General features: G+C 44.7%; 1 protein-coding gene across 1 annotated transcript in view; it reads right to left on the bottom strand.

Moving 5' to 3' along the window:
• iglon5 (IgLON family member 5) overlaps positions 1 to 23,022 on the bottom strand; it is a 223,623-nt gene that overhangs the window by 58,338 nt on the left and 142,263 nt on the right. The window contains exon 2 of the mRNA XM_064945475.1: positions 2,820 to 2,898. Within this exon, the coding sequence (XP_064801547.1) occupies positions 2,820 to 2,898 (79 nt within the window). The remainder of the gene's footprint in view (positions 1 to 2,819; positions 2,899 to 23,022) is intronic.

The raw sequence follows: 23,022 nt of genomic DNA on the forward strand, positions 1-23,022 counted from the left end.
CTAGAGCTGGCCGTCTGACCAAACTGAGCAATCAGGGGAGAAGGGCCTTGGTCAGGGAGGTGACCAAGAACCTGGTTGTCACTTTGACAGAGCTCCAGAGTTGCGCCGTGGAGATGGGAGAACATTCCAGAAGGACAGCCATCTCTGCACCATCTCTACCAATCAGGCCTTTATGGTAGAGTGGCCAGATGCAAACCACTCCTCACTAAAAGGCACATGACAGCCCGCTTGGAGTTTGCCAAAAGGCACCTAAAGGACTCTCAGACCATGAGAAACATAATTCTCTGGTCTGATGAAACCAAGATTGAACTCTTTAGCCTGAATGCATAGTGTCACGTCTGGAGGAAACCTGGCACCATCACTAGCATGGTGGTGGTGGTGGTGGCAGAATCATGCTGTGGGGATGTTTTTCAGCATCAGGGACTGTGAGTCAAGAACGAAGGAAAGATGAACAGAGCAAAGTACAGAGAGATCTTTGATGAAAACCTTTTCCAGAGCGCTCTGGACCCTCAGATTGACATCCGACAATCCGACAATGAGACAAGATCGAGACACTCAAAATGTAGTCTCAAGACTGTCTCGAGTACAACAACACTGACTCAAAAGTTAGTTTGATCTGCAAGCTCTTTTCTTTTTAGGTGAACCTTTTTTTAACCCGTTTGTTTGCTATTGGGACTGGGCATCAAATTCCATTGCAGAGTTGGGTCACTGAGGTGGTCGGTTTTCAATTCACTAACACTTATCATGTGGTTTGTGCAGGCTGAAATATGGTGAGTCGGATGTTATTGTAAACTTTGGAATTAGAAACAAGCATGGTAACAAGCATTCGTTGTTACACCTCTGTAATTACAGGCTGCAATTACCACCAGTTACAGGGTAACTATGAATTATTACAATTGTTTAGAATACATGTTACAGTGTAATTACATATGTAATTACACTGTAATAAGGACCCCTTAAGAAGTGTTACCGTCTTTTTCATTAGACTATTAATTAGGCTAACCATGTTGATGGATACCAGATTTGACTTTTACAGCTACTGTACATGCGTCATGAAATGGATTAGTGCAAGCCCTACCCTTGTAATGAAGGTAGGCCTTAAAGTTTCAATATGCAGAAATTGCTTGTTTTCTGGTTGCTTAGATTCTAGTAGTTCGCCTAATTTCAGTTTATGTGACAAAACAAGCCGTGTAGAGAATCAATGTACCATCTGAACTGCTGTGAAATATATTTTAGATAACCAAAAATATTGTCTTTTCAGCTTTTTGACGTTAGTGTACAAAACCAAAAGCAAAAGATGCTAAAACGACTAAACATAAGAACAGCAAGCATAGAAATAGCGCACGTATACCAGATCTACCGCTTCTTAGACTTGCTTTCAAAGATGTTGACACATCTATAACTCAAATTTCTATATGAATTTGGTCAGGTCGCAAATACCACTATCATGAGTGAGTGTGGAAAGGAATATTTTAAAGGTTCAATTTTAATTCCTTTCAAATGACATTTTGATCATCCTGTTGCAATTAGTATATGCAATTCAATATTATCACCACAAAGAGTCAGCACTAGCATTCGTAAACAAACCACTAGCCAGGTCTCGTAATGTAAGGTTGTTAATACATACCTAGCACAAGGTAGCGGTTCATAAAAAAATACAGTATGTTTCTTCATTGAAACTACGAGGGCAATAGACCTGGGTAAAATAAAGTTGTGTTTTGGAGGACGCAGATGAAGAGCTAGGAGAGACATTGGTGAGGGGGAGAGGGGGGCTGATAGTGGTAGTTACTGCTGCTACCTAACTTTGATGTAAACAATGTGGCGGACCATTCTTGATACACACAGGAAATTGTTTAGGATGAAAAACCCAACAGCGTTGCAGTTCTTGACAAACTCACATCGGTCAGCCTGGCACCTACTACCATACCTCGTTCAAAGGCATTTCAACATTTTGTGTTGCCCATTCACCCTCTGAATGGCACACATAAACAAACCATGTCTCAATTGTCCCAAGGCTTTAAAATCCTTCTTTAACCTGTCTCTCCCCCTTCATCTACACTGATTGAAGGAGATAGGGGTCATAGCTTTCACCTGGATTCACCTGGTCAGTCTGTCATGGAAAGAGCAGACGTTCTTAATGTTTTGTACACTCAGTCTATACGTATGCATGAATATAAATATTAGTTTGACTTTGGAATGTCATTTTCACAGTTTCTGAACTAGAAATGTTTTGTGACATTATGACTACAGTACTGTCCTTCACCACTAGATGTCCTTAGAAGCTTCAGCTGGGGACCAGGCCAGGAGAGGATAAGCCTGAGCGCTTATGTTTAATTGATGTGGCCAGGGTAAAAAATACATAAAGAAAATGTCCTGTGAGGTAGATGACACGGTCTCCAGTGAATAAGCCTCCTCTATGCCAGTGATAGTACCTTTAATCGCCCATGCAATGAATAGACGAGCCTGTAAGTATGAAAGGGCATCATGTATTAACTACAGGAGACCTGTGGCGGTCTATGGTTCTGGGGCTAGGCAATATGAGATGACAGCGATGGCGCCCAGATTTGGAATGACACCTGACCGCGGGTTAAAGAGTTCAAATGTTGATAGACAGTAGGCTTTTATGAAGGCCTCGAAGTCCAGGATATTTGAGAAAATGGCAGTTTTGCTGAGGAACATTGTTCAACCTAGTTGGGGTATACCTCATGGGGTTTGTATGACATTGAATTGGCAATTAAGTTGGCATGATGACAGGTGAAGAAAAAACGAACAACTTCAACATGTAATTAGTAGGTGCAGGTGTAGGATCAAAGAGTTACCTCAGAATGATGCTCTCTCCTTCCAGCACTGTAATGTTGTCGGGCAGGTGGCCGAATTCGGCTCCGTGCACACTTGGTCCTGCCAAGGAAAATGAGAGAAGAGAGGGAGGAGGGTGAGCATGATGCCGTTGTAACAACAACAGACGGTCCATTTGGATTCTCAATCCCCAAATCCCCTGGTTGGCATCTCAGCCACCGCGGTGCTGAGTACCTCATTGATCCAGGTCAGGCTGGATGTGTTTGGTGGTTTACTTAGTTATTTGTCATAAATATACAAACAAAGGTGTTGTAGCGTACGCACTGACCCCCTGTATTATTTAAATAATGATTTGTCCCCCCCTCCCACCCCATGTGTGTGTGTGTGTCTCATTGAACAGTGTTGATAATGAGCCAGGGGAAGAGGAGGATTCACGCAGGGAGGTCAGAGCGTGAAATGAAGGAACACAAAAGGCAACAGGAGGGATGTGTACAGTGAGGCTCACCCTGCCTGCAAATAGACACTCGCACACACTAAGACAGTCACACAAACGCACGCAAACACACACTCCACAGGAAATAAACTAAATGGAAAACTGGGGTTGATACGTGTTGGGCATCGTCTGTCTATGAAAATGCCAGTTTCGTTACAAATTTAACCAGAACCATGGTTAATACACATTCACTAATACTGACTAACTTTCTAGGAAATGAACACAGGTCTCCTAATCAATCTCTCAAGCACAAGCCCACGTGCTAGTGAGTAGCCAGTTAATTTTTATACATCCAAGTTTAGCCAACTTGGCTCTATTTGCTAGATGACAAGGTGGAGCAGTTGAATGGTTATGAGCACCCCCTTCTGTCCGTCTCCAACTGTTTGGACAGCATGCTAGCTTGTCCACTTTGTTCAGAATGGGACGAGTTTGCAGTTCCTTATATGATAGTGTTTGATGATTTTAGCACAATTATAAAACACAGACTAGACAGCTAGTGTAAGTCTTTGGCTACAATGTTACTAGTGGGACATAGTACCGCAATGCCACGCGCGACAACCTGAGCATTCCTTTTCCAGAATCAATGTTCATTGATACTCCTGTTTTAGTAGTGCCTGCTCTACCTAAGAAAAGTATCAATAGAAAGGTTCATTTCTCATCTATTACAGTAAAATAATGACTCAATGTGTTTCGGTGTCAATACGACCGATTCTGTTAGACCAACCCTCAAATGCAAATACAGAGTTGAAACAATAGTGTGTGTTTGCTGCCTGCAATTCCGGGCATTCCTGCACGTGGAACGCCTCGAGCATCCCGTTGGTTCCTGCAATCGAGCATGCCATCTTCATGCTTGTGTGCCACTTTTGATATTCTGGATTTCTCCTGATTGTCTATGTGATTCAAATGTGGGTCAAGAGTGGTCTACCGATGTCCTAGCTAGCTACCAGTGTCACCCCCACCTCCCGCCCTCCTTCGCTCCCAATTGCAGAAGACCTGCCCTCGCCGTCGTTAACAGAACTGTGGGAAAGCAGTGCCTGACAAGTGAAGGCGAAGGACACTGTCTACCGGTGTCCTAGCTACCTATCCAGCCTGCTGTGTACCAGAGTCCTAGCAAAACAATGTACCAATAGAAGTATAAAGAGGTGTTCCTGCAGATGCAGGAATTAGACTTGGGCGGTATACCGTATATACCATATACCGCATACTCCGGTATTTATTTGGAAATAGCCACAGGATGTTTTTTCAATACCGGTATTGACGGTATTTGAATATTTGTGACTACGTTTTAAGTATATACCTGCAGTGAATTTGTGCAATACGTTAGAAGATGTAGCAGGTGTGTCCGGATGTGTATTGACAGGGGTCGCGTTTTATATTGAAAGTCAACCGTGTTTTTTTTGTTTGTTGCTTCAATAGAGTGATCAGGGACTTGCAACTACAATTTTATTTCACAGAAAATACATTAGTGCAACACGTTCAGCAGAAAAATCATTTTCATTAGATGACAACAGAAGTGCAATGCTATTTGGCTGGCAGCCACACAAGTAGGTAAAAACTATGCATGGCAGTCATACTGTATATATCATAGAAAGAATGTAGCCAGCTACATTTCCTAATGTTTTTGTTCAAGTCTTGCATTTTACTGGAGAAAAGTAGGCTAGCTACACCTATAAAAGTAGCAGAGAAAAGTAGGCTAGCTACACCTATAAAAGTATCAGAGAAAAGTAGCTACACGTCAGTTAGAACACTGTCTGCTGATAGAATGCGCGTTCGTGAATTCTCATCCAAGTGGAGAAAGGCAACTGAAGCACAAAATCAGTTCTGATGCCCAGCAGAACCTCCAATAAGAAGCATTTGAGATCGCGTTTACAAAACGCAGCAAGATATTTCTGATGCGTGTCATATTTGTTTTGCTGTATTAAAAAACAAGCATTCTGCAATAACACGATCCCTAAGTTTAACTTGCTAGTTATCTAAGTGGCTGAATTAATAAGGTGACAGGGCATCATATCGTGTTGGCTTTCTACTGTGTTCGAGAGGTCAAAGCCCTTTTGGATGAGTTATCTGTGCTGTCACTGCTATTTTTAGACTTTCTTGCATTTTTTTTCTCCTCTCGGTTCTCCGCCAGTCTGCTCCTCCCCCATCTTCTCACAGAGCAGGCAGGCAGGTTGCCCTAGCGACTCCAGACTCCTCACAGACACAGGGTGTATGCTGCTCCAGAGCTAGTACTGTTCATTTACACAATGTCTCTCATTCACATTCGCTTGTAAATGTCCAAACTCACCAAAAATGGGGTTCGGGTAGCTCCTACCTATATATGTATACCTTTATGAGCGGAACTGCCTGTCTTCTGGACGCAATTGCACCCTTCTCAGCTGAAACTGCTTGTCAGAGAGGAAGAACTGATCTCTCATCTTTGTTGTTGTGAGTGACAGGGGGAGGGGCTTGGTGTGTGTGTGTAAATGATAAAGTTGCACACAGCATAGAAGGAGCGAAGGAGATGAGACCAAAAAGACAACATGAGAACAACGGACATAAATGCTCATGTTTTCAAAATGACGAGGCTACAGTACTGCTTAAGCTTCCTCTCCTTGAGGAATTATTTTGGAACTGACTCTGCAAACGAAGATAACAGCAGCCATACAGGGCTATCTTAGCAGTGATATACTGAGGCAGATCTATACTCTGCATGACACCAGCTCTGTCCCTCCCTGCCAAATGTCAGCATGCGCATCAAGTCCACCCTTACGGTGCCCATATTATGACACCCTCACTGTCTGAGGATGAGGTCTACATTTGACCTCAAAAGTTTTTGGGGGGTTTTGCATCTTAGCTAACCCTAACCCTTTTCTTAACCTTAAACCTAATTCTCCTAACCTGCCGCGTAAGATCTCCTAAACCTGCTACGAAAAGTCCACTTTGACAAAAGCGAAATCCCTTCTCGACAAAACCCTGTCTGAGTCCTTCCTAGATCGTCAACCAATCCTCCCTCCCTAACGTGTCCAAATATCTCTATGCCGGTGCTGCTGCTGCCGCCACCGCCTTGCCTCTAAGGTTTAATAAACAGCGAGTTATGAGAAGAAACGCTGTGCGGTCAGGAGTTAAGAAGCACCCGGAGGTTTGTCTGATTAATGCAAAGAGGTGCGCTAAGACAATACGCGCTAAGCTTGGCAAGTGTAATTCCAGGCAGAGAGGGGGTCTGAAACGTGACAGTTGTAAGCAGTGCAGCATCTGATGGCCAATTGCTCACGCTTTTCATTTCAACACGGTCGCTTGGTGGAATCATGGCTTGATTGCACAGCGTAATGAAAAGGGGCAAGCATTCCGATTCGCGTCACGATCTTATAAACAAATAGCTAAAAAAAAAGAAGGTGAACCTAATTATGGGTGGAAATGACGGTCAATGGCAATGGGAAATTAGGAGATGTATTTTTCCAAAGTATTGAAATGAATACAAAGTCTAAACAGAGTAGTTGTATTAAGTTGAATATGAGTGTGTGTGTCTGAAGATCCACCAATTTCCATGGTCCTTCGAGACAGTTATTGTGTGTGCGCGCCTGTATAGTGTGTGTGTGCGCGCCTGTATAGTGTGTGTGTGTGTTTCCCCAGTATGTGCGCATTTGCTTTAAGTGTGTCAGCCACCAGCAAGGACAGGCCATCCCCCAGTGAGAACTAATGGCGCCTTGAAGGATGGAGAGGGATGGAGAATGTCCATGAAAATCCTCCGCTAAAAGCCATAATCACATTAGCGTGCTGCTTGCTGCTTGCTGCTGTGCTATCTAGGCTGGCCAAGAAACCCAGGAAGGAAGAACACACTGGCTGCATCAGCATCACTACCTCTCACTGCATGGGGGAGGGGAGACATTAGTCATTGTGTCCAATGTACTGTATAACCAAGGCCTAGGAAATGTCACCATCGGTAGGTGTTTGTTAAAGGCCAACTGAACGCAAAGTGTTTCTGGTTGAAAAACTGCCTATGTGGCATCGATGTTAGTCAGAAACACAAAAGTGTAAGTAGAATCACTTTGGTCATAAAGTCAGTATATTCCAAAACAGAGTTTTGTGAGATTTGTGTAAGTGAGGTCATCAGAACGTACATGAGGGTCCGGTTTGTTTATACAATCACGCCCACTAACACGGGATTGTAACGCCTAGGGAGAATTGTCATGCACGGAAAAACAGCTGTGTTGATTGCGCTCCAGCCAATTGTGGGAGCAGAACATCCAGGCAGTGAAACAGACCTGCACGTTACGCAGCGCCTATATCCTTATTTATCCTATAATAATTCAGACTATTTTGAGGAAGTGGTAGTGGCTATGTTGTTTTTACTGTGACTCAAGAGGGACAATCTAATTTTTTTTCTTAATGACCAGCAGAAAATCAGATGCACAATCGGTGAGTTAAGCCACTCTTTAAGGTTATTTCTATGAAACAACCTTGGATATACTGTATCCTATACCATGCTTTGTGCACGTGCCACACTGCACAGCAGGCTATATTACTGTGTGTCCTCAGTTGTTCTTTCTTAGTGCACTGCATTGTTTACTAGGTTTTTATTTAGGTTCATTTAATTCAGTACCAGGGCTCAGCTCAAAGGTAAGGTGGGACACATGCTGGAGCACACAGACGTACGTACACACACACACACACACACACACACACACACACACACACACACACACACACACACACACACACACACACACACACACACACACACACACACACACACACACACACACACACACACACACACACACACACACACACACACAAATGATGTATGCATAAGCTGAAACCTGAAAACAACACGGAGAAGGTTGCACAACAGAGGGCTGCTATTCCCTATTCCCCACTCAATCCCCATTTTTACAGCTCAATTGTCACCTTGATTCTAAAACCTGTATCACCCTGCCTTTACCCTCCCTCACTGCACACAGTGTTAACCAGGTCAACACACACAGCCCACACTTACTCAGTCACACTCACCCACAGGCATGTGTATATTTACAAACAGAAACACACAGCAACTGAGTCAGTTATCGACACACAGAAACACACTCACTCATGCATACACGCCATCACAACCCCTGTCCCCTCTGTCACTCACTTAGAGCGTGCGCTGTGCATAAAGGCTGCCGCTTTGACCTTGGTAGGGGGGTGAAGGGCATCGCATCGAAGACGAGGAGCTAAAGGGGCGTGTGCGATTGTCTGTGGTGTCTCACCACTGGACAGTTGGATGTGTGGAGTCAGGCTCCTGTCAATTAAAAAACTACACAGTCGAGAAGGGGGGTGTAAGGGTTGATGGGATGGACGAAGGACAGATGACGACAGAGCGTGAAAACACCTGCTAGACTGTACATGCCCGCCACACTTCAGCATTAATAACACAGGGAGAGAGACGGAGAGAGAGAGAAGCAGCAGTCCAGGTAGAGAGATAGAGAGAGTGAGCGAGAGTGTAGGCACAACTACGACAACATAACCAACAGAAACGGGTCACAACTCCTGCTGCTCTGTCGCTCGCTGGGTGTGTACGTAGTCAATGGTAGGCTTTGAGGGGACTCGTATGGTAGGTACACCTATAGCTCATCTCTTGGTAGTAATACCGTAGACTACTTTATCACTGATCTCAACCCAGAGTCTCTCAGAGCGTTCACAGTCTGCTCACTGACACCCCAATCAGATCACAGCAAAATCACAGTCTACTTGAACACAGCAATATGCAATCATGAGGCATCAAAGCCAAAGGAACTGAATAATATTAAGAAATGCTATGGAAGGAAAGTAGTGTGGAAACCTACCAAAACACAATTAGGTAACAACAAATTCAATCCCCGGACAAAACAGTTCGCTGTAATAGTGAAGGTATAAACTTGGCAGTAGAAAACCTAAACAGTATATTTGACCTCTCAGATTCCCTGTCAAATATGTATGGTGAATCACTAAAATGATACAGAAATAACTTCGTAAAAAGAAGGAACAGCACGTCAGAAATCAGCTCAATGTAATTGAAGAATCCATAGACTCTAACCACTTCTGGAAAAATTGGAAAACACTAATCAAACAACAACAATAACAGGAGTTATCTATCCAAAACTGAGATGCATGGATAAACCACTTCTCCAATCTTTTTGGCCCTATAACAAAGAACATGCAGCAAAAACATATATATGATCAAATACAAATCGTAGAATCAACTACTAAAGACTACCAGAACCCACTGGATTCTCCAATTACATTTAATAAACTACAGGACAAAATACAAACCCTCCAAACATAAAGGTCTGTGGTGTTGATGGTATCCTAAATGATAAATGATAAAATATACAGACCACAAATTCCAATTGACTATACTTTAACTCTTTAACATCATTGTTAGCTCTGGCATCTTCCCCAATAGTTTGGAACCAAGGACTGATCACCCCAATCCACAAAAGTGGAGACAAATTTGACCCCAGTAACTACTGTGGGATTTGCATCAACAGCCACCTTGGGAAAATTCTCTGCATTATCATTAACAGCAGACTTGTACATTTTCTCAGTGAAAACAACGTACTGAGCAAATGTCAAATTAACTTTTTACCAAATTACTATACGACAGACCATGTATTCACCCTGCACACCCTAATTGACAAAGAAACAAACCAACAAAAACAAAGGTAAACTCTTCTCATGCTTTGATGATTTCAAAAAAAGCTTTTGACTCAATTTGGCATGAGGTTCGGCTATACGCATTGATGAAAATAGGTGTTGGGGGGAAAACATACAACATTATAAAATCTATGTACTCAAACAACAAGTGTGTGGTTAAATTTGGCAAATAAAATGTGGGATGAGACAGGGATGCAGCTTAAGCCCCACCCTTTTCAACATATATATCAACGAATTGGTGAGGGCACTACAACAGTCTGCAGCATCCGGCCTCACCCTACTACAATCTGAAGTCAAATGTCTACTCTTACAACCAAGGAGGGCCTGAAGCAGCACGTAGAAGCAGCACGTAGATTTTCTGCAAAGATTCTGTCAGACCTGGACCCTGACAGTAAATCTCAGTAAGACAAAAATAATGGTGTTCCAAAAAAGGTCCAGTTGCCAGGACCACAAATACAAATTCCATGTAGACACCATTGCCCTAGAGCACACAAAAAAACTATACATACCTATGACTAAACATCAGCGTCACAGGTAACTTCCACAAAACTGTGAATGATCTGAGAGACAAAGCAAGAAGGACCTTCTATGCCATCAAAAGGAACATAAAATTTGACATACCAATTAGGATCTGGTAAAAAAATTCTTGAATCAGTTTCAAAGCCCATTACCCTTTATGGTTGTGAGGCCTGGGGTCCGCTCACCAACCAAGAATTCACAAAATGGGACAAATACCAAATTGAAAGGGGAATACCTAGTCAGTTGTACAGTACAATTGAATGCATTCTACTTAAATGTGTCTTCTGCATTTAACCCAACCCCTCTGAATCAGAGAGGTGCGGGGGGGCTGCCACAATCAACATCCACGGCGCCTGGGGAACAGTGGGTTAACTGCCTTGCTCAGGGGCAGAACAACAGATTTTTACCTTGTCAGCTCAGGGATTCGAGCCAGCAACCTTCCAGTTACTGGCCCAATGCTCTAACCACTAGGCTACCTGCATGCAGAATTCTGCAAAAGTATCCTCCGTGTACAACGTAAAGCATCAAATAATGCATGCAGAGCTGAATTAGGCCAATACCCACTAATTATCAAAATCCAGAAAAGAACCATTAAATTCTACAACCACCTAAAAGGAAGCGATTCCCAAACCTTCCATAACAAAGCCATCACCTTTAGAGAGGTGAACCGGGTGAAGAGTCCCCTAAGCAAGCTGGTCCCGGGGCTCTGGTCACAAACAGACCCCACAGAGCCCAAGGACAGCAACACAATTAGACCCAACCAAATCATGAGAAAACAAAAAGATAATTACTTGACAAAAATAATCAACAAATAAAACAGAGCAAACTAGAAAAATACTTGGCCCTAAACAGAGAATACACAGTGGCAGAATACCTGACCACTGTGACTGACCCAAACTTAAGGAAAACGTTGACTAAGTACAGACTCAGTGAGCATAGCCTTGCTATTGAGAAAAGCCACCGTGAGCTGCACTTCCTAACCTTCTGCCAAATGTATGACCATATTAGAGACACATATTTTCCTCAGATTACACAGACCCATAAAGCATTTGCTTTTTGTTTCTGGTGTCCTTTGACAGCTCTTTGGTCTTGGCCATAGTGGAGTTTGGAGTGTGACTGTTTGAGGTTGTGGACAGTTGTCTTTTATACTGATAACAAGTTCAAACAGGTGCCATTAATACAGGTAACAAGTGGAGAACAGAGGAGACTCTTTAAGAAGAAGTTACAGGTCTGTGAGAGACAGAAATCTTGCTTGTTTGTAGGTGACCAAATACTTATTTTCCACCATAATTTACAAATAAATTCACTAAAATTCCTACAATGTGATTTTCTGGATTTTGTTCCCTCATTTTGTCTGTCATAGTTGAAGTGTACATATGATGAAAATTACAGGCCTCTCTCATCTTTTTAAGTGGGAGACCTTGCATAATTGGTGGCTGACTAAATACTTTTTTGCCCCACTTTTTTGCCCCACTGCCCCACTGTATATATATATATATATATATATATATGTACGACCCTGCCTCACACAGGAAGCGGCGCAGGTCCTAATCCAGGCACTTGTCATCTCCCGTCTGGATTACTGCAACTCGCTGTTGGCTGGGCTCCCTGCCTGTGCCATTAAACCCCTACAACTCATCCAGAACGCCGCAGCCCGTCTGGTGTTCAACCTTCCCAAGTTCTCTCACGTCACCCCGCTCCTCCGCTCTCTCCACTGGCTTCCAGTTGAAGCTCGCATCCGCTACAAGACCATGGTGCTTGCCTACGGAGCTGTGAGGGGAACGGCACCGCAGTACCTCCAGGCTCTGATCAGGCCCTACACCCAAACAAGGGCACTGCATTCATCCACCTCTGGCCTGCTCACCTCCCTATCACTGAGGAAGCACAGTTCCCGCTCAGCCCAGTCAAAACTGTTCGCTGCTCTGGCCCCCCAATGGTGGAACAAACTCCCTCACGACGCCAGGACAGCGGAGTCAATCACCACCTTCCAGAGACACCTGAAACCCCACCTCTTCAAGGAATACCTAGGATAGGATAAGTAATCCTTCTCACCCCCCCCCCCTTAAATGATTTAGATGCACTATTGTAAAGTGGCTGTTCCACTGGATGTCAGAAGGTGAATTCACCAATTTGTAAGTCGCTCTGGATAAGAGCGTCTGCTAAATGACTTAAATGTCTTAAATGTATATATATATAGAGAGAGAGGTGCAGCAGTACAGGTAGAGAGAGAAAGAGATGCAGCAGTACAGGTAGAGAGAGAGAGAGAGAGAGAGAGATGCAGCAGTACAGGCAGAGAGAGGTGAAGCAGTACAGGTAGAGAGAGGGAGGGAGAGAGAGATGCAGCAGTACAGGTAGAAGAGAGAGATGCAGCAGTACAGGTAGAGAGAGAGAGAGAAATGCAGCAGTACTGGTAGAGAGAGATGCAACAGTACTGGTAGAGAGAGAGAGGGAGATGCAGCAGTACAGGTAGAGAGAGAGAGATGCAGCAGTACAGGTAGAGAGAGAGAGAGCGATGCAGCAGTACAGGTAGAGAGAGAGAGAAATGCAGCAGTACAGGTAGAGAGAGATGCAACAGTACTGGTAGAGAGAGAGAGGGAGATGCAGCAGTACAGGTAGAGAGAGAGAGAGAGATGCAGCAGTACAGGTAGAGAGAGAGAGAGATGCAGCAGTACAGGTAGAGAGAGAGAGATGCAGCAGTACAGGTAGAGAAAGAAAGAGAGAGATGCAGCAGAACAGGTAGAGAGAGAGAGATGCAGCAGTACAGGTAGAGAGAGAGAGAGAGATGCAGCAGTACAGGTAGAGATAGAGAGAGATAGAGAGAGAGATGCAGCAGTACAGGTAGAGAGAGAGATGCAGCAGTACAGGTAGGGAGAGAGAGAGATGCAGCAGTACAGGAAGAGAGAGAGATGCAGCAGTACAGGTAGAGAGAGAGAGAGAGATAGAGAGAGAGAGAGAGATGCTGCAGTACAGGTAGAGAGAGATAGAGAGAGAGAGAGATGCAGCAGTACAGGTAGAGATAGATAGAGAGAGAGAGATGCAGCAGTACAGGTAGAGAGAGAGAGAGAGAGAGAGAGAGAGAGAGAGAGAGATGCTGCAGTACAGGTAGAGAGAGAGAGAGAGAGATGCAGCAGTACAGGAAGAGATAGAGAGAGAGAGAGAGAGAGAGATGCAGCAGTACAGGTAGAGAGAGAGATGCAGCAGTACAGGTAGAGAGAGAGAGAGAGATGCAGCAATACAGGTAGATAGAGAGAGATACAGCTGTACAAGTAGAGAGAGAGATGCAGCAGTAGAGGTAGAGAGAGAGAGAGAGAGAGCGAGAGAGAGAGAGAGAGAGAGAGAGAGAGAGAAAGAGAGAGAGAGATGCTGCAGTACAGGACCAAGAGAGAGAGAGATGCAGCAGTACATGTAGAGAAGAGAGATGCAGCAGTACATGTAGAGAGAGAGAGAGAGAGAGATGCAGCAGTACAGGTAGAGAGAGAGAGAGATGCAGCAGTACAGGTAGAAGAGATGCAACAGTACTGGTAGAGAGAGATTGAGATGCAGCAGTACAGGTAGAGAGATAGATGCAGCAGTACAGGTAGAGTGAGAGAGATGCAGCAATACAGGTAGAGAGAGAGAGATACAGCTGTACAAGTAGAGAGAGAGAGGCAGCAGTACTGGAAGAGAGAGAGAGATGCAGCAGTACAGGTAGAGAGAGATGCAGAAGTACAGGTAGAGAGAGAGAGAGAGATGCAGCAGTACAGTTAGAGAGAGAGAGAGAGAGAGAGAGAGAGAGAGAGAGAGAGAGATGCAGCAGTACAGGTAGAGAGAGAGAGAGCGATGCAGCAGTACAGGTAGAGAGAGAGAGAAATGCAGCAGTACAGGTAGAGAGAGATGCAAAAGTACTGGTAGAGAGAGAGGGAGATGCAGCAGTACAGGTAGAGAGAGAGAGAGAGAGGTGCAGCAGTACAGGTAGAGAGAGAGAGAGAGATGCAGCAGTACAGGTAGAGAGAGAGAGAGAGAGAGAGATGCAGCAGTACAGGTAGAGAAAGAAAGAGAGAGATGCAGCAGCACAGGTAGAGAGAGATGCAGCAGTACAGGTAGAGAGAGAGAGAGATGCAGCAGTACAGGTAGAGATAGAGAGAGATAGAGAGAGAGATGCAGCAGTACAGGTAGAGAGAGAGAGATGCAGCAGTACAGGAAGAGAGAGATGCAGAAGTACAGGTAGAGAGAGAGAGAGATGCAGCAGTACAGTTAGAGAGAGAGAGAGAGAGAGAGATGCAGCAGTACAGGTAGAGAGAGAGAGATGCAGCAGTACAGGTAAAGAGAGAGAGAAATGCAGCAGTACAGGTAGAGAGAGATGCAACAGTACTGGTAGAGAGAGAGGGAGATGCAGCAGTACAGGTAGAGAGAGAGAGATGCAGCAGTACAGGTAGAGAGAGAGAGAGATGCAGCAGTACAGGTAGAGAGAGAGAGAGAGAGTAGAGAGAGATGCAGCAGTACAGGTAGAGAGAAAGAGATGCAGCAGTACAGGTAGAGAGAGAGAGATGCAGCAGTACAGGTAGAGATAGAGAGAGAGAGAGAGATGCAGCAGTACAGGTATAGAGAGAGAGATGCAGCAGTACAGGTAGGAGAGAGAGAGATGCAGCAGTACAGGTAGAAGAGATGCAGCAGTACAGGTAGAGAGAGAGAGATAGAGAGAGATGCTGCAGTACAGGTAGAGAGATAGAGAGAGACAGATGCAGCAGTACAGTACAGTAGAGAGAGAGAGAGAGATGCTGCAGTACAGGTAGAGAGAGATGCAGCAGTACATGTAGAGAGAGAGAGAGAGATGCAGCAGTACAGGTAGAGATGCAGCAGTACAGGTAGAGAGAGAGGGAGATGCAGCAGTACAGGAGAGAGAGAGATGCAGCAGTACAGGTAGAGAGAGATGCTGCAGTACAGGTAGAGAGAGATACAGCATAGATGCAGCAGTACAGGTAGAGAGAGAGAGAGAGAGATGCTGCAGTACAGGTAGAGAGAGAGAGAGATGCAGCAGTACATGTAGAGAGAGAGAGAGATGCAGCAGTACATGTAGAGAGAGAGAGATGCAGCAGTACAGGTAGAGAGAGAGATGCAACAGTACTGGTAGAGAGAGAGGGAGATGCAGCAGTACAGGTAGAGAGAGATAGATGCAGCAGTACAGGTAGAGTGAGAGAGATGCAGCAATACAGGTAGAGAGAGAGAGATACAGTTGTACAAGTAGAGAGAGAGAGGCAGCAGTACTGGTAGAGAGAGAGAGATGCAGCAGTACAGGCAGAGAGAGATGCAGAAGTACAGGTAGAGAGAGAGAGAGATGCAGCAGTACAGTTAGAGAGAGAGAGAAAGAGAGAGATGCAGCAGTACAGGTAGAGAGATGCAGCAGTACAGGCAGAGAGAGAGAGATGCAGCAGTACAGGTAGAGAGAGAGAGAGATGCAGCAGTACAGGTAGAGAGAGAGAGATGCAGCAGTACAGGTAGAGAGAGAGAGAGAAATGCAGCAGTACAGGTAGAGAGAGAGACAACAGTACTGGTAGAGAGAGAGGAGATGCAGCAGTACAGGTAGAGAGAGAGAGAGAGATGCAGCAGTACAGGTAGAGAGAGAGATGCAGCAGTACAGGTAGAGAGAGAGAGAGAGATGCAGCAGTACAGGTAGAGAGAGAGAGAGATGCAGCAGTACAGGTAGAGAGAGAGAGAGAGAGAGAGAGAGATGCAGCAGTACAGGTAGAGATGGAGAGAGAGAGAGATGCAGCAGTACAGGTAGAGAGAGAGAGATGCAGCAATACAGGTAGAGAGAGAGAGATGCAGCAGTACAGGTAGAGAGAGAGAGAGAGAGAGAGATGCAGCAGTACATTTTTAGAGAGAGAGAGATGCAGCAGTACATGTAGAGAGAGAGAGAGATGCAGCAGTACAGGTAGAGAGAGAGAGAGATGCAGCAGTACAGGTAGAGAGAGAGATGCAACAGTACTGGTAGAGAGAGAGAGGGAGATGCAGCAGTACAGGTAGAGAGAGATAGATGCAGCAGTACAGGTAGAGTGAGAGAGATGCAGCAATACAGGTAGAGAGAGAGAGAGATACAGCTGTACAAGTAGAGAGAGAGAGGCAGCAGTACTGGTAGAGAGAGAGAGAGATGCAGCAGTACAGGTAGAGAGAGATGCAGAAGTACAGGTAGAGAGAGAGAGAGATGCAGCAGTACAGTTAGAGAGAGAGAGAGAGATGCAGCAGTACAGGTAGAGAGAGATGCAGCAGTACAGGCAGAGAGAGAGAGAGATGCGTCAGTACAGGTAGAGAGAGAGAGAGATGCAGCAGTACAGGTAGAGAGAGAGAGAGAAATGCAGCAGTACAGGTAGAGAGAGAGACAACAGTACTGGTAGAGAGAGAGAGAGAAAGAGATGCAGCAGTACAGGTAGAGAGAGAGAGAGAGATGCAGCAGTACAGGTAGAGAGAGAGAGAGAGAGAGAGATGCAGCAGTACAGGTAGAGAGAGAGAGATGAGCAGTACAGGTAGAGAGAGAGAGCAGCAGTACAGTACATTTTAGAGAGAGAGAGATGCAGCAGTACATGTAGAGAGAGAGAGATGCAGCAGTACAGGTAGAGAGAGAGATGCAGCAGTACAGGTAGAGAGAGAGAGATGCAGCAGTACAGGTAGAGAGAGAGAGAGAGATGCAGCAGTACAGGTAGAGAGAGATAGATGCAGCAGTACTAGTAGAGAGAGAGATGCAGCAGTACAGGTAGAGAGAGAGAGATGCAGCAGTACAGGTAGAGAGAGAGAGAGATGCAGCAGTACAGGTAGAGAGAGAGAGAGATGCAGCAGTACAGGTAGAGAGAGAGAGAGATGCAGCAGTACAGGTAGAGAGAGAGATGCAGCAGTACAGGTAGAGAGAGATGCAGCAGTACAGTACTGGTAGAGAGAGAGAGGAGATGCAGCAGTACAGGTAGAGAGAGATAGATGCAGCAGTACAGGTAGAGTGAGAGAGATGCAGCAATACAGGTAGAGAGAGAGAGAGAGATACAGCTGTACAAGTAGAGAGAGAGAGGCAGCAGTACTGGTAGAGAGAGAGAGAGATGCAGCAGTACAGGTAGAGAGAGATGCAGAAGTACAGGTAGAGAGAGAGAGAGATGCAGCAGTACAGGTAGAGAGAGAGAGAGATGCAGCAGTACAGGTAGAGAGAGATGCAGCAGTACAGGCAGAGAGAGAGAGATGCGTCAGTACAGGTAGAGAGAGAGAGAGAGATGCAGCAGTACAGGTAGAGAGAGAGAGATGCAGCAGTACAGGTAGAGAGAGAGACAACAGTACTGGAGAGAGAGAGAGAGAGAGATGCAGCAGTACAGGTAGAGAGAGAGAGAGAGAGATGCAGCAGTACAGGTAGAGAGAGAGAGAGAGAGAGAGAGAGAGAGAGATGCTGCAGTACAGGTAGAGAGAGAGAGAGAGAGAGAGACAGCAGTACAGAGAGGGAGAGAGACTGACAGTACAGTAGAGAGAGAGAGAGAGAGATGCAGCAGTACAGGTAGAGAGAGAGAGAGAGAGATGCAGCAGTACAGGTAGAGAGAGAGAGATGCAGCAGTACAGGTAGAGAGAGAGAGAGAGAGAGAGAGAGAGAGAGAGAGAGAGAGATGCTGCAGTACAGGTAGAGAGGGAGAGAGAGAGAGATGCAGCAGTACAGGTAGAGAGAGAGAGAGATGCAGCAGTACAGGTAGAGAGAGAGATGCAGCAAGTACAGGTAGAGAGAGAGAGATGCAGCAGTACAGGTAGAGAGAGAGAGAGATGCAGCAGTACATTTTTAGAGAGAGAGAGATGCAGCAGTACATGTAGAGAGAGAGAGAGAGAGATGCAGCAGTACAGGTAGAGAGAGAGATGCAGCAGTACAGGTAGAGAGAGATGCAACAGTACTGGTAGAGAGAGAGAGGAGATGCAGCAGTACAGGTAGAGAGAGATGAGAAAGAGATGCAGCAGTACAGGTAGAGTGAGAGAGATGCAGCAATACAGGTAGAGAGAGAGAGAGATACAGCTGTACAGTAGAGAGAGAGGGGCAGCAGTACTGGTAGAGAGAGAGAGAGATGAAGCAGTACAGGTAGAGAGAGATGCAGAAGTACAGGTAGAGAGAGAGAGAGAGATGCAGCAGTACAGTTAGAGAGAGAGAGATGCAGCAGTACAGGTAGAGAGAGATGCAGCAGTACAGGCAGAGAGAGAGAGATGCGTCAGTACAGGTAGAGAGAGAGAGAGCGATGCAGCAGTACAGGTAGAGAGAGAGAGAAATGCAGCAGTACAGGTAGAGAGAGAGACAACAGTACTGGTAGAGAGAGAGAGAGAAAGAGATGCAGCAGTACAGGTAGAGAGAGAGAGAGAGAGAGATGCAGCAGTACAGGTAGAGAGAGAGAGAGAGAGATGCTGCAGTACAGGTAGAGAGAGAGATGCTGCAGTACAGGTAGAGAGAGAGAGAGAGAGAGATGCAGCAGTACATTTTTAGAGAGAGAGAGATGCAGCAGTACATGTAGAGAGAGAGAGAGAGATGCAGCAGTACAGGTAGAGAGAGAGAGATGCAGCAGTACAGGTAGAGAGAGAGATGCAACAGTACTGGTAGAGAGAGAGAGGGAGATGCAGCAGTACAGGTAGAGAGAGATAGATGCAGCAGTACTAGTAGAGAGAGAGATGCAGCAGTACAGGTAGAGAGAGAGAGATGCTGCAGTACAGGTAGAGAGAGAGATAGTCAATGGTAGGCTTCGAGGGGACTCCTATGGTAGGTACACCTATAGCTCATCTCTTGGCAGTAGTACTGTAGACTACTTTATCACTGACCTCAACCCAGAGTCTCTCAGAGCGTTCACAGTCAGCCCACTGACACCCCTATCAGACCACAGCAAAATCACAGTCTACCTAAACAGAGCAATACTCAATCATGAGGCATCAAAGCCAAAGGAACTGAGTAACATTAAGAAATGCTATAGATGGAAGGAATGCAGTTTGGAAACCTACCAAAAAACAATTAGGCAACAACAAATTCAATCCCTTTTAGACAATTTCCTGGGTAAAACGTTCCACTGTAATAGTGAAGGTGTAAACTTGGCAGTAGAAAATCTTAACAGTATATTTGACCTCTCAGCTTCCCTATCAAATCTAAAAATCTCAAATAGAAAACCGAAGAAAATTAACAACAATGACAAATGGTTTGATGAAGAATGCAAAATTCTAAGAAAGAAATTGAGAAACCTGTCCAACCAAAAACATAGAGACCCGGAAAACCTGAGTCTACGCCTTCACTATGGTGAATCACTAAAACAATACAGAAATACACTACGGAAAAAGAAGGAACAGCATGTCAGAAATCAGCTCAATGTAATTGAAGAATCCATAGACTCTAACCACTTCTGGGAAAATTGGAAAACACTAAACAAACAACAACACGAAGAATTATCTATCCAAAATGGAGATGTATGGGTAAACCACTTCTCCAATCTTTTTGGCTCTATAACAAAGAATAAAGAGCAAAAACATATACATGATCAAATACAGATCTTAGAATCAACTATTAAAGACTACCAGAACCCACTGGATTCTCCAATAACATTGAATGAGTTACAGGACAAAATAAAAACCCTCCAACCCAAAAAGGCCTGTGGTGTTGATGGTATCCTCAATGAAATGATCAAATATACAGACAACAAATTCCAATTGGCTATACTAAAACTCTTTAACATCATCCTTAGCTCTGGCATCTTCCCCAATATTTGGAACCAAGGACTGATCACCCCAATCCACAAAAATGGAGACAAATTTGACCCCAATAACTACCGTGGAATATGCGTCAACAGTAACCTTGGGAAAATCCTCTGCATTATCATTAACAGCAGACTCGTACACTTCCTCAATGAAAACAATGTACTGAGCAAATGTCAAATTGGCTTTTTACCAAATTACCGTACAACAGACCATGTATTCACCCTGCACACCCTAATTGACAACCAAACAAACCAAAACAAAGGCAAAGTCTTCTCATGCTTTGTTGATTTCAAAAAAGCCTTTGACTCAATTTGGCATGAGGGTCTGCTATACAAACTGTTGGAAAGTGGTGTTGGGGGTAAAACATACGACATCATAAAATCCATGTACACAAACAACAAGTGTGCGGTTAAAATTGGCAAAAAACACACACATTTCTTCACACAGGGTCGTGGGGTTAGACAGGGATGCAGCTTAAGCCCCACCCTCTTCAACATATATATCAACGAACTGGCGCGGGCACTAGAAAAGTCTGCAGCACCCGGCCTCACCCTACTAGAATCTGAAGTCAAATGTCTGCTGTTTGCTGATGATCTGGTGCTTCTGTCACCAACCAAGGAGGGCCTACAGCAGCACCTAGATCTTATGCACAGATTCTGTCAGACCTGGGCCCTGACAGTAAATCTCAGTAAGACCAAAATAATGGTGTTCCAAAAAAGGTCCAGTCACCAGGACCACAAATACAAATTCCATCTAGACACTGTTGCCCTAGAGCACACAAAAAACTATACATACCTTGGCCTAAACATCAGCGCCACAGGTAACTTCCACAAAGCTGTGAACGATCTGAGAGACAAGGCAAGAAGGGCATTCTATGCCATCAAAAGGAACATAAATTTCAACATACCAATTAGGATTTGGCTAAAAATACTTGAATCAGTCATAGAGCCCATTGCCCTTTATGGTTGTGAGGTCTGGGGTCCGCTCACCAACCAAGACTTCACAAAATGGGACAAACACCAAATTGAGACTCTGCACGCAGAATTCTGCAAAAATATCCTCAGTGTACAACGTAGAACACCAAATAATGCATGCAGAGCAGAATTAGGCCGATACCCACTAATTATCAAAATCCAGAAAAGAGCAGTTAAATTCTATAACCACCTAAAAGGAAGCGATTCCCAAACCTTCCACAACAAAGCCATCACCTACAGAGAGATGAACCTGGAGAAGAGTCCCCTAAGCAAGCTGGTCCTGGGGCTCTGTTCACAAACACACCCTACAGAGCCCCATGACAGCAGCACAATTAGACCCAACCAAATCATGAGAAAACAAAAAGATATTTACTTGACACACTGGAAAGAATTAACAAAAAAACAGAGCAAACTCGAATGCTATTTGGCCCTACACAGAGAGTACACAGCGGCAGAATACCTGACCACTGTGACTGACCCAAAATTAAGGAAAGCTTTGACTATGTACAGACTCAGCGAGCATAGCCTTGCTATTGAGAAAGGCCGCGTAGGCAGACATGGCTCTCAAGAGAAGACAGGCTATGTGCTCACTGCCCACAAAATGAGGTGGAAACTGAGCTTCACTTCCTAACCTCATGCCCAATGTATGACCATATTAGAGAGACATATTTCCCCAGATTACACAGATCCACAAAGAATTCGAAAACAAATCCAATTTTGAAAAACTCCCATATCTACTGGGTGAAATTCCACAGTGTGCCATCAGAGCAGCAAGATTTGTGACCTGTTGCCACGAGAAAAGGGCAACCAGTGAAGAACACGCACCATTGTAAATACAACACATATCTATGTTTATTTATTTTATCTTGTGTCCTTTACCATTTGCACATTGTAAAAACACTGTATATATATATATATATATATATATAATATGACATTTGTAATGTCTTTATTGTTTTGAAACTTCTGTATGTGTGATGTCTACTGTTAATTTTTATTGTTTATTTCACTTTATATATTATATACCTTACTTGCTTTGGCAATGTTAACACATGTTTCCCATGCCAATAAAGCCCCTTGAATTGAATTGAATTGAATTGAGAGTGAGAGAGAGAGAGAGAGAGAGAGAGAGAGATGCTGCAGTACAGGTAGAGAGAGAGAGAGAGAGAGAGAGAGAGAGAGAGATGCAGCAGTACAGGTAGAGAGAGAGAGAGATGCAGCAGTACAGGTAGAGAGAGAGAGATGCAGCAGTACAGGTAGAGAGAGAGATAGAGAGAGAGAGATGCTGCAGTACAGGTAGAGAGAGAGAGAGAGATGCAGCAGACAGGATAGAGAGAGAGAGATGCAGCAGTACAGTTAGAGAGAGAGATGCAGCAGTACAGGTAGAGAGAGAGAGAGCGAGAGAGAGAGAGAGAGAGAGAGAGAGAGATGCTGCAGTACAGGTAGAGAGAGAGAGAGAGATGCAGCAGTACAGGTAGAGAGAGAGATGCTGCAGTACAGGTAGAGAGAGAGATGCAGCAGTACAGGTAGAGAGAGAGATGCAGCAGTACAGGTAGAGAGAGAGAGAGCGAGAGAGAGAGAGCGAGAGAGAGAGAGATGCTGCAGTACAGGTAGAGAGAGAGAGATGCTGCAGTACAGGTAGAGAGAGAGATGCAGCAGTACAGGTAGAGAGAGAGATGCAGCAGTACAGGTAAAGAGAGAGAGAGAGAGAGAGATGCAGCAGTACATTTAGAGAGATAGAGAGAGATGCAGCAGTACATGTAGAGAGAGAGATGCAGCAGTACAGGTCAAGAGAGAGAGATGCAGCAGTACAGGTAGAGAGAGAGATGCAGCAGTACTGGTAGAGAGAGAGAGGGAGATGCAGCAGTACAGGGA

Source organism: Oncorhynchus masou, chromosome 29 (assembly GCF_036934945.1).
Source record: "Oncorhynchus masou masou isolate Uvic2021 chromosome 29, UVic_Omas_1.1, whole genome shotgun sequence".
In the NCBI taxonomy this organism is placed as follows: domain Eukaryota; kingdom Metazoa; phylum Chordata; class Actinopteri; order Salmoniformes; family Salmonidae; genus Oncorhynchus; species Oncorhynchus masou.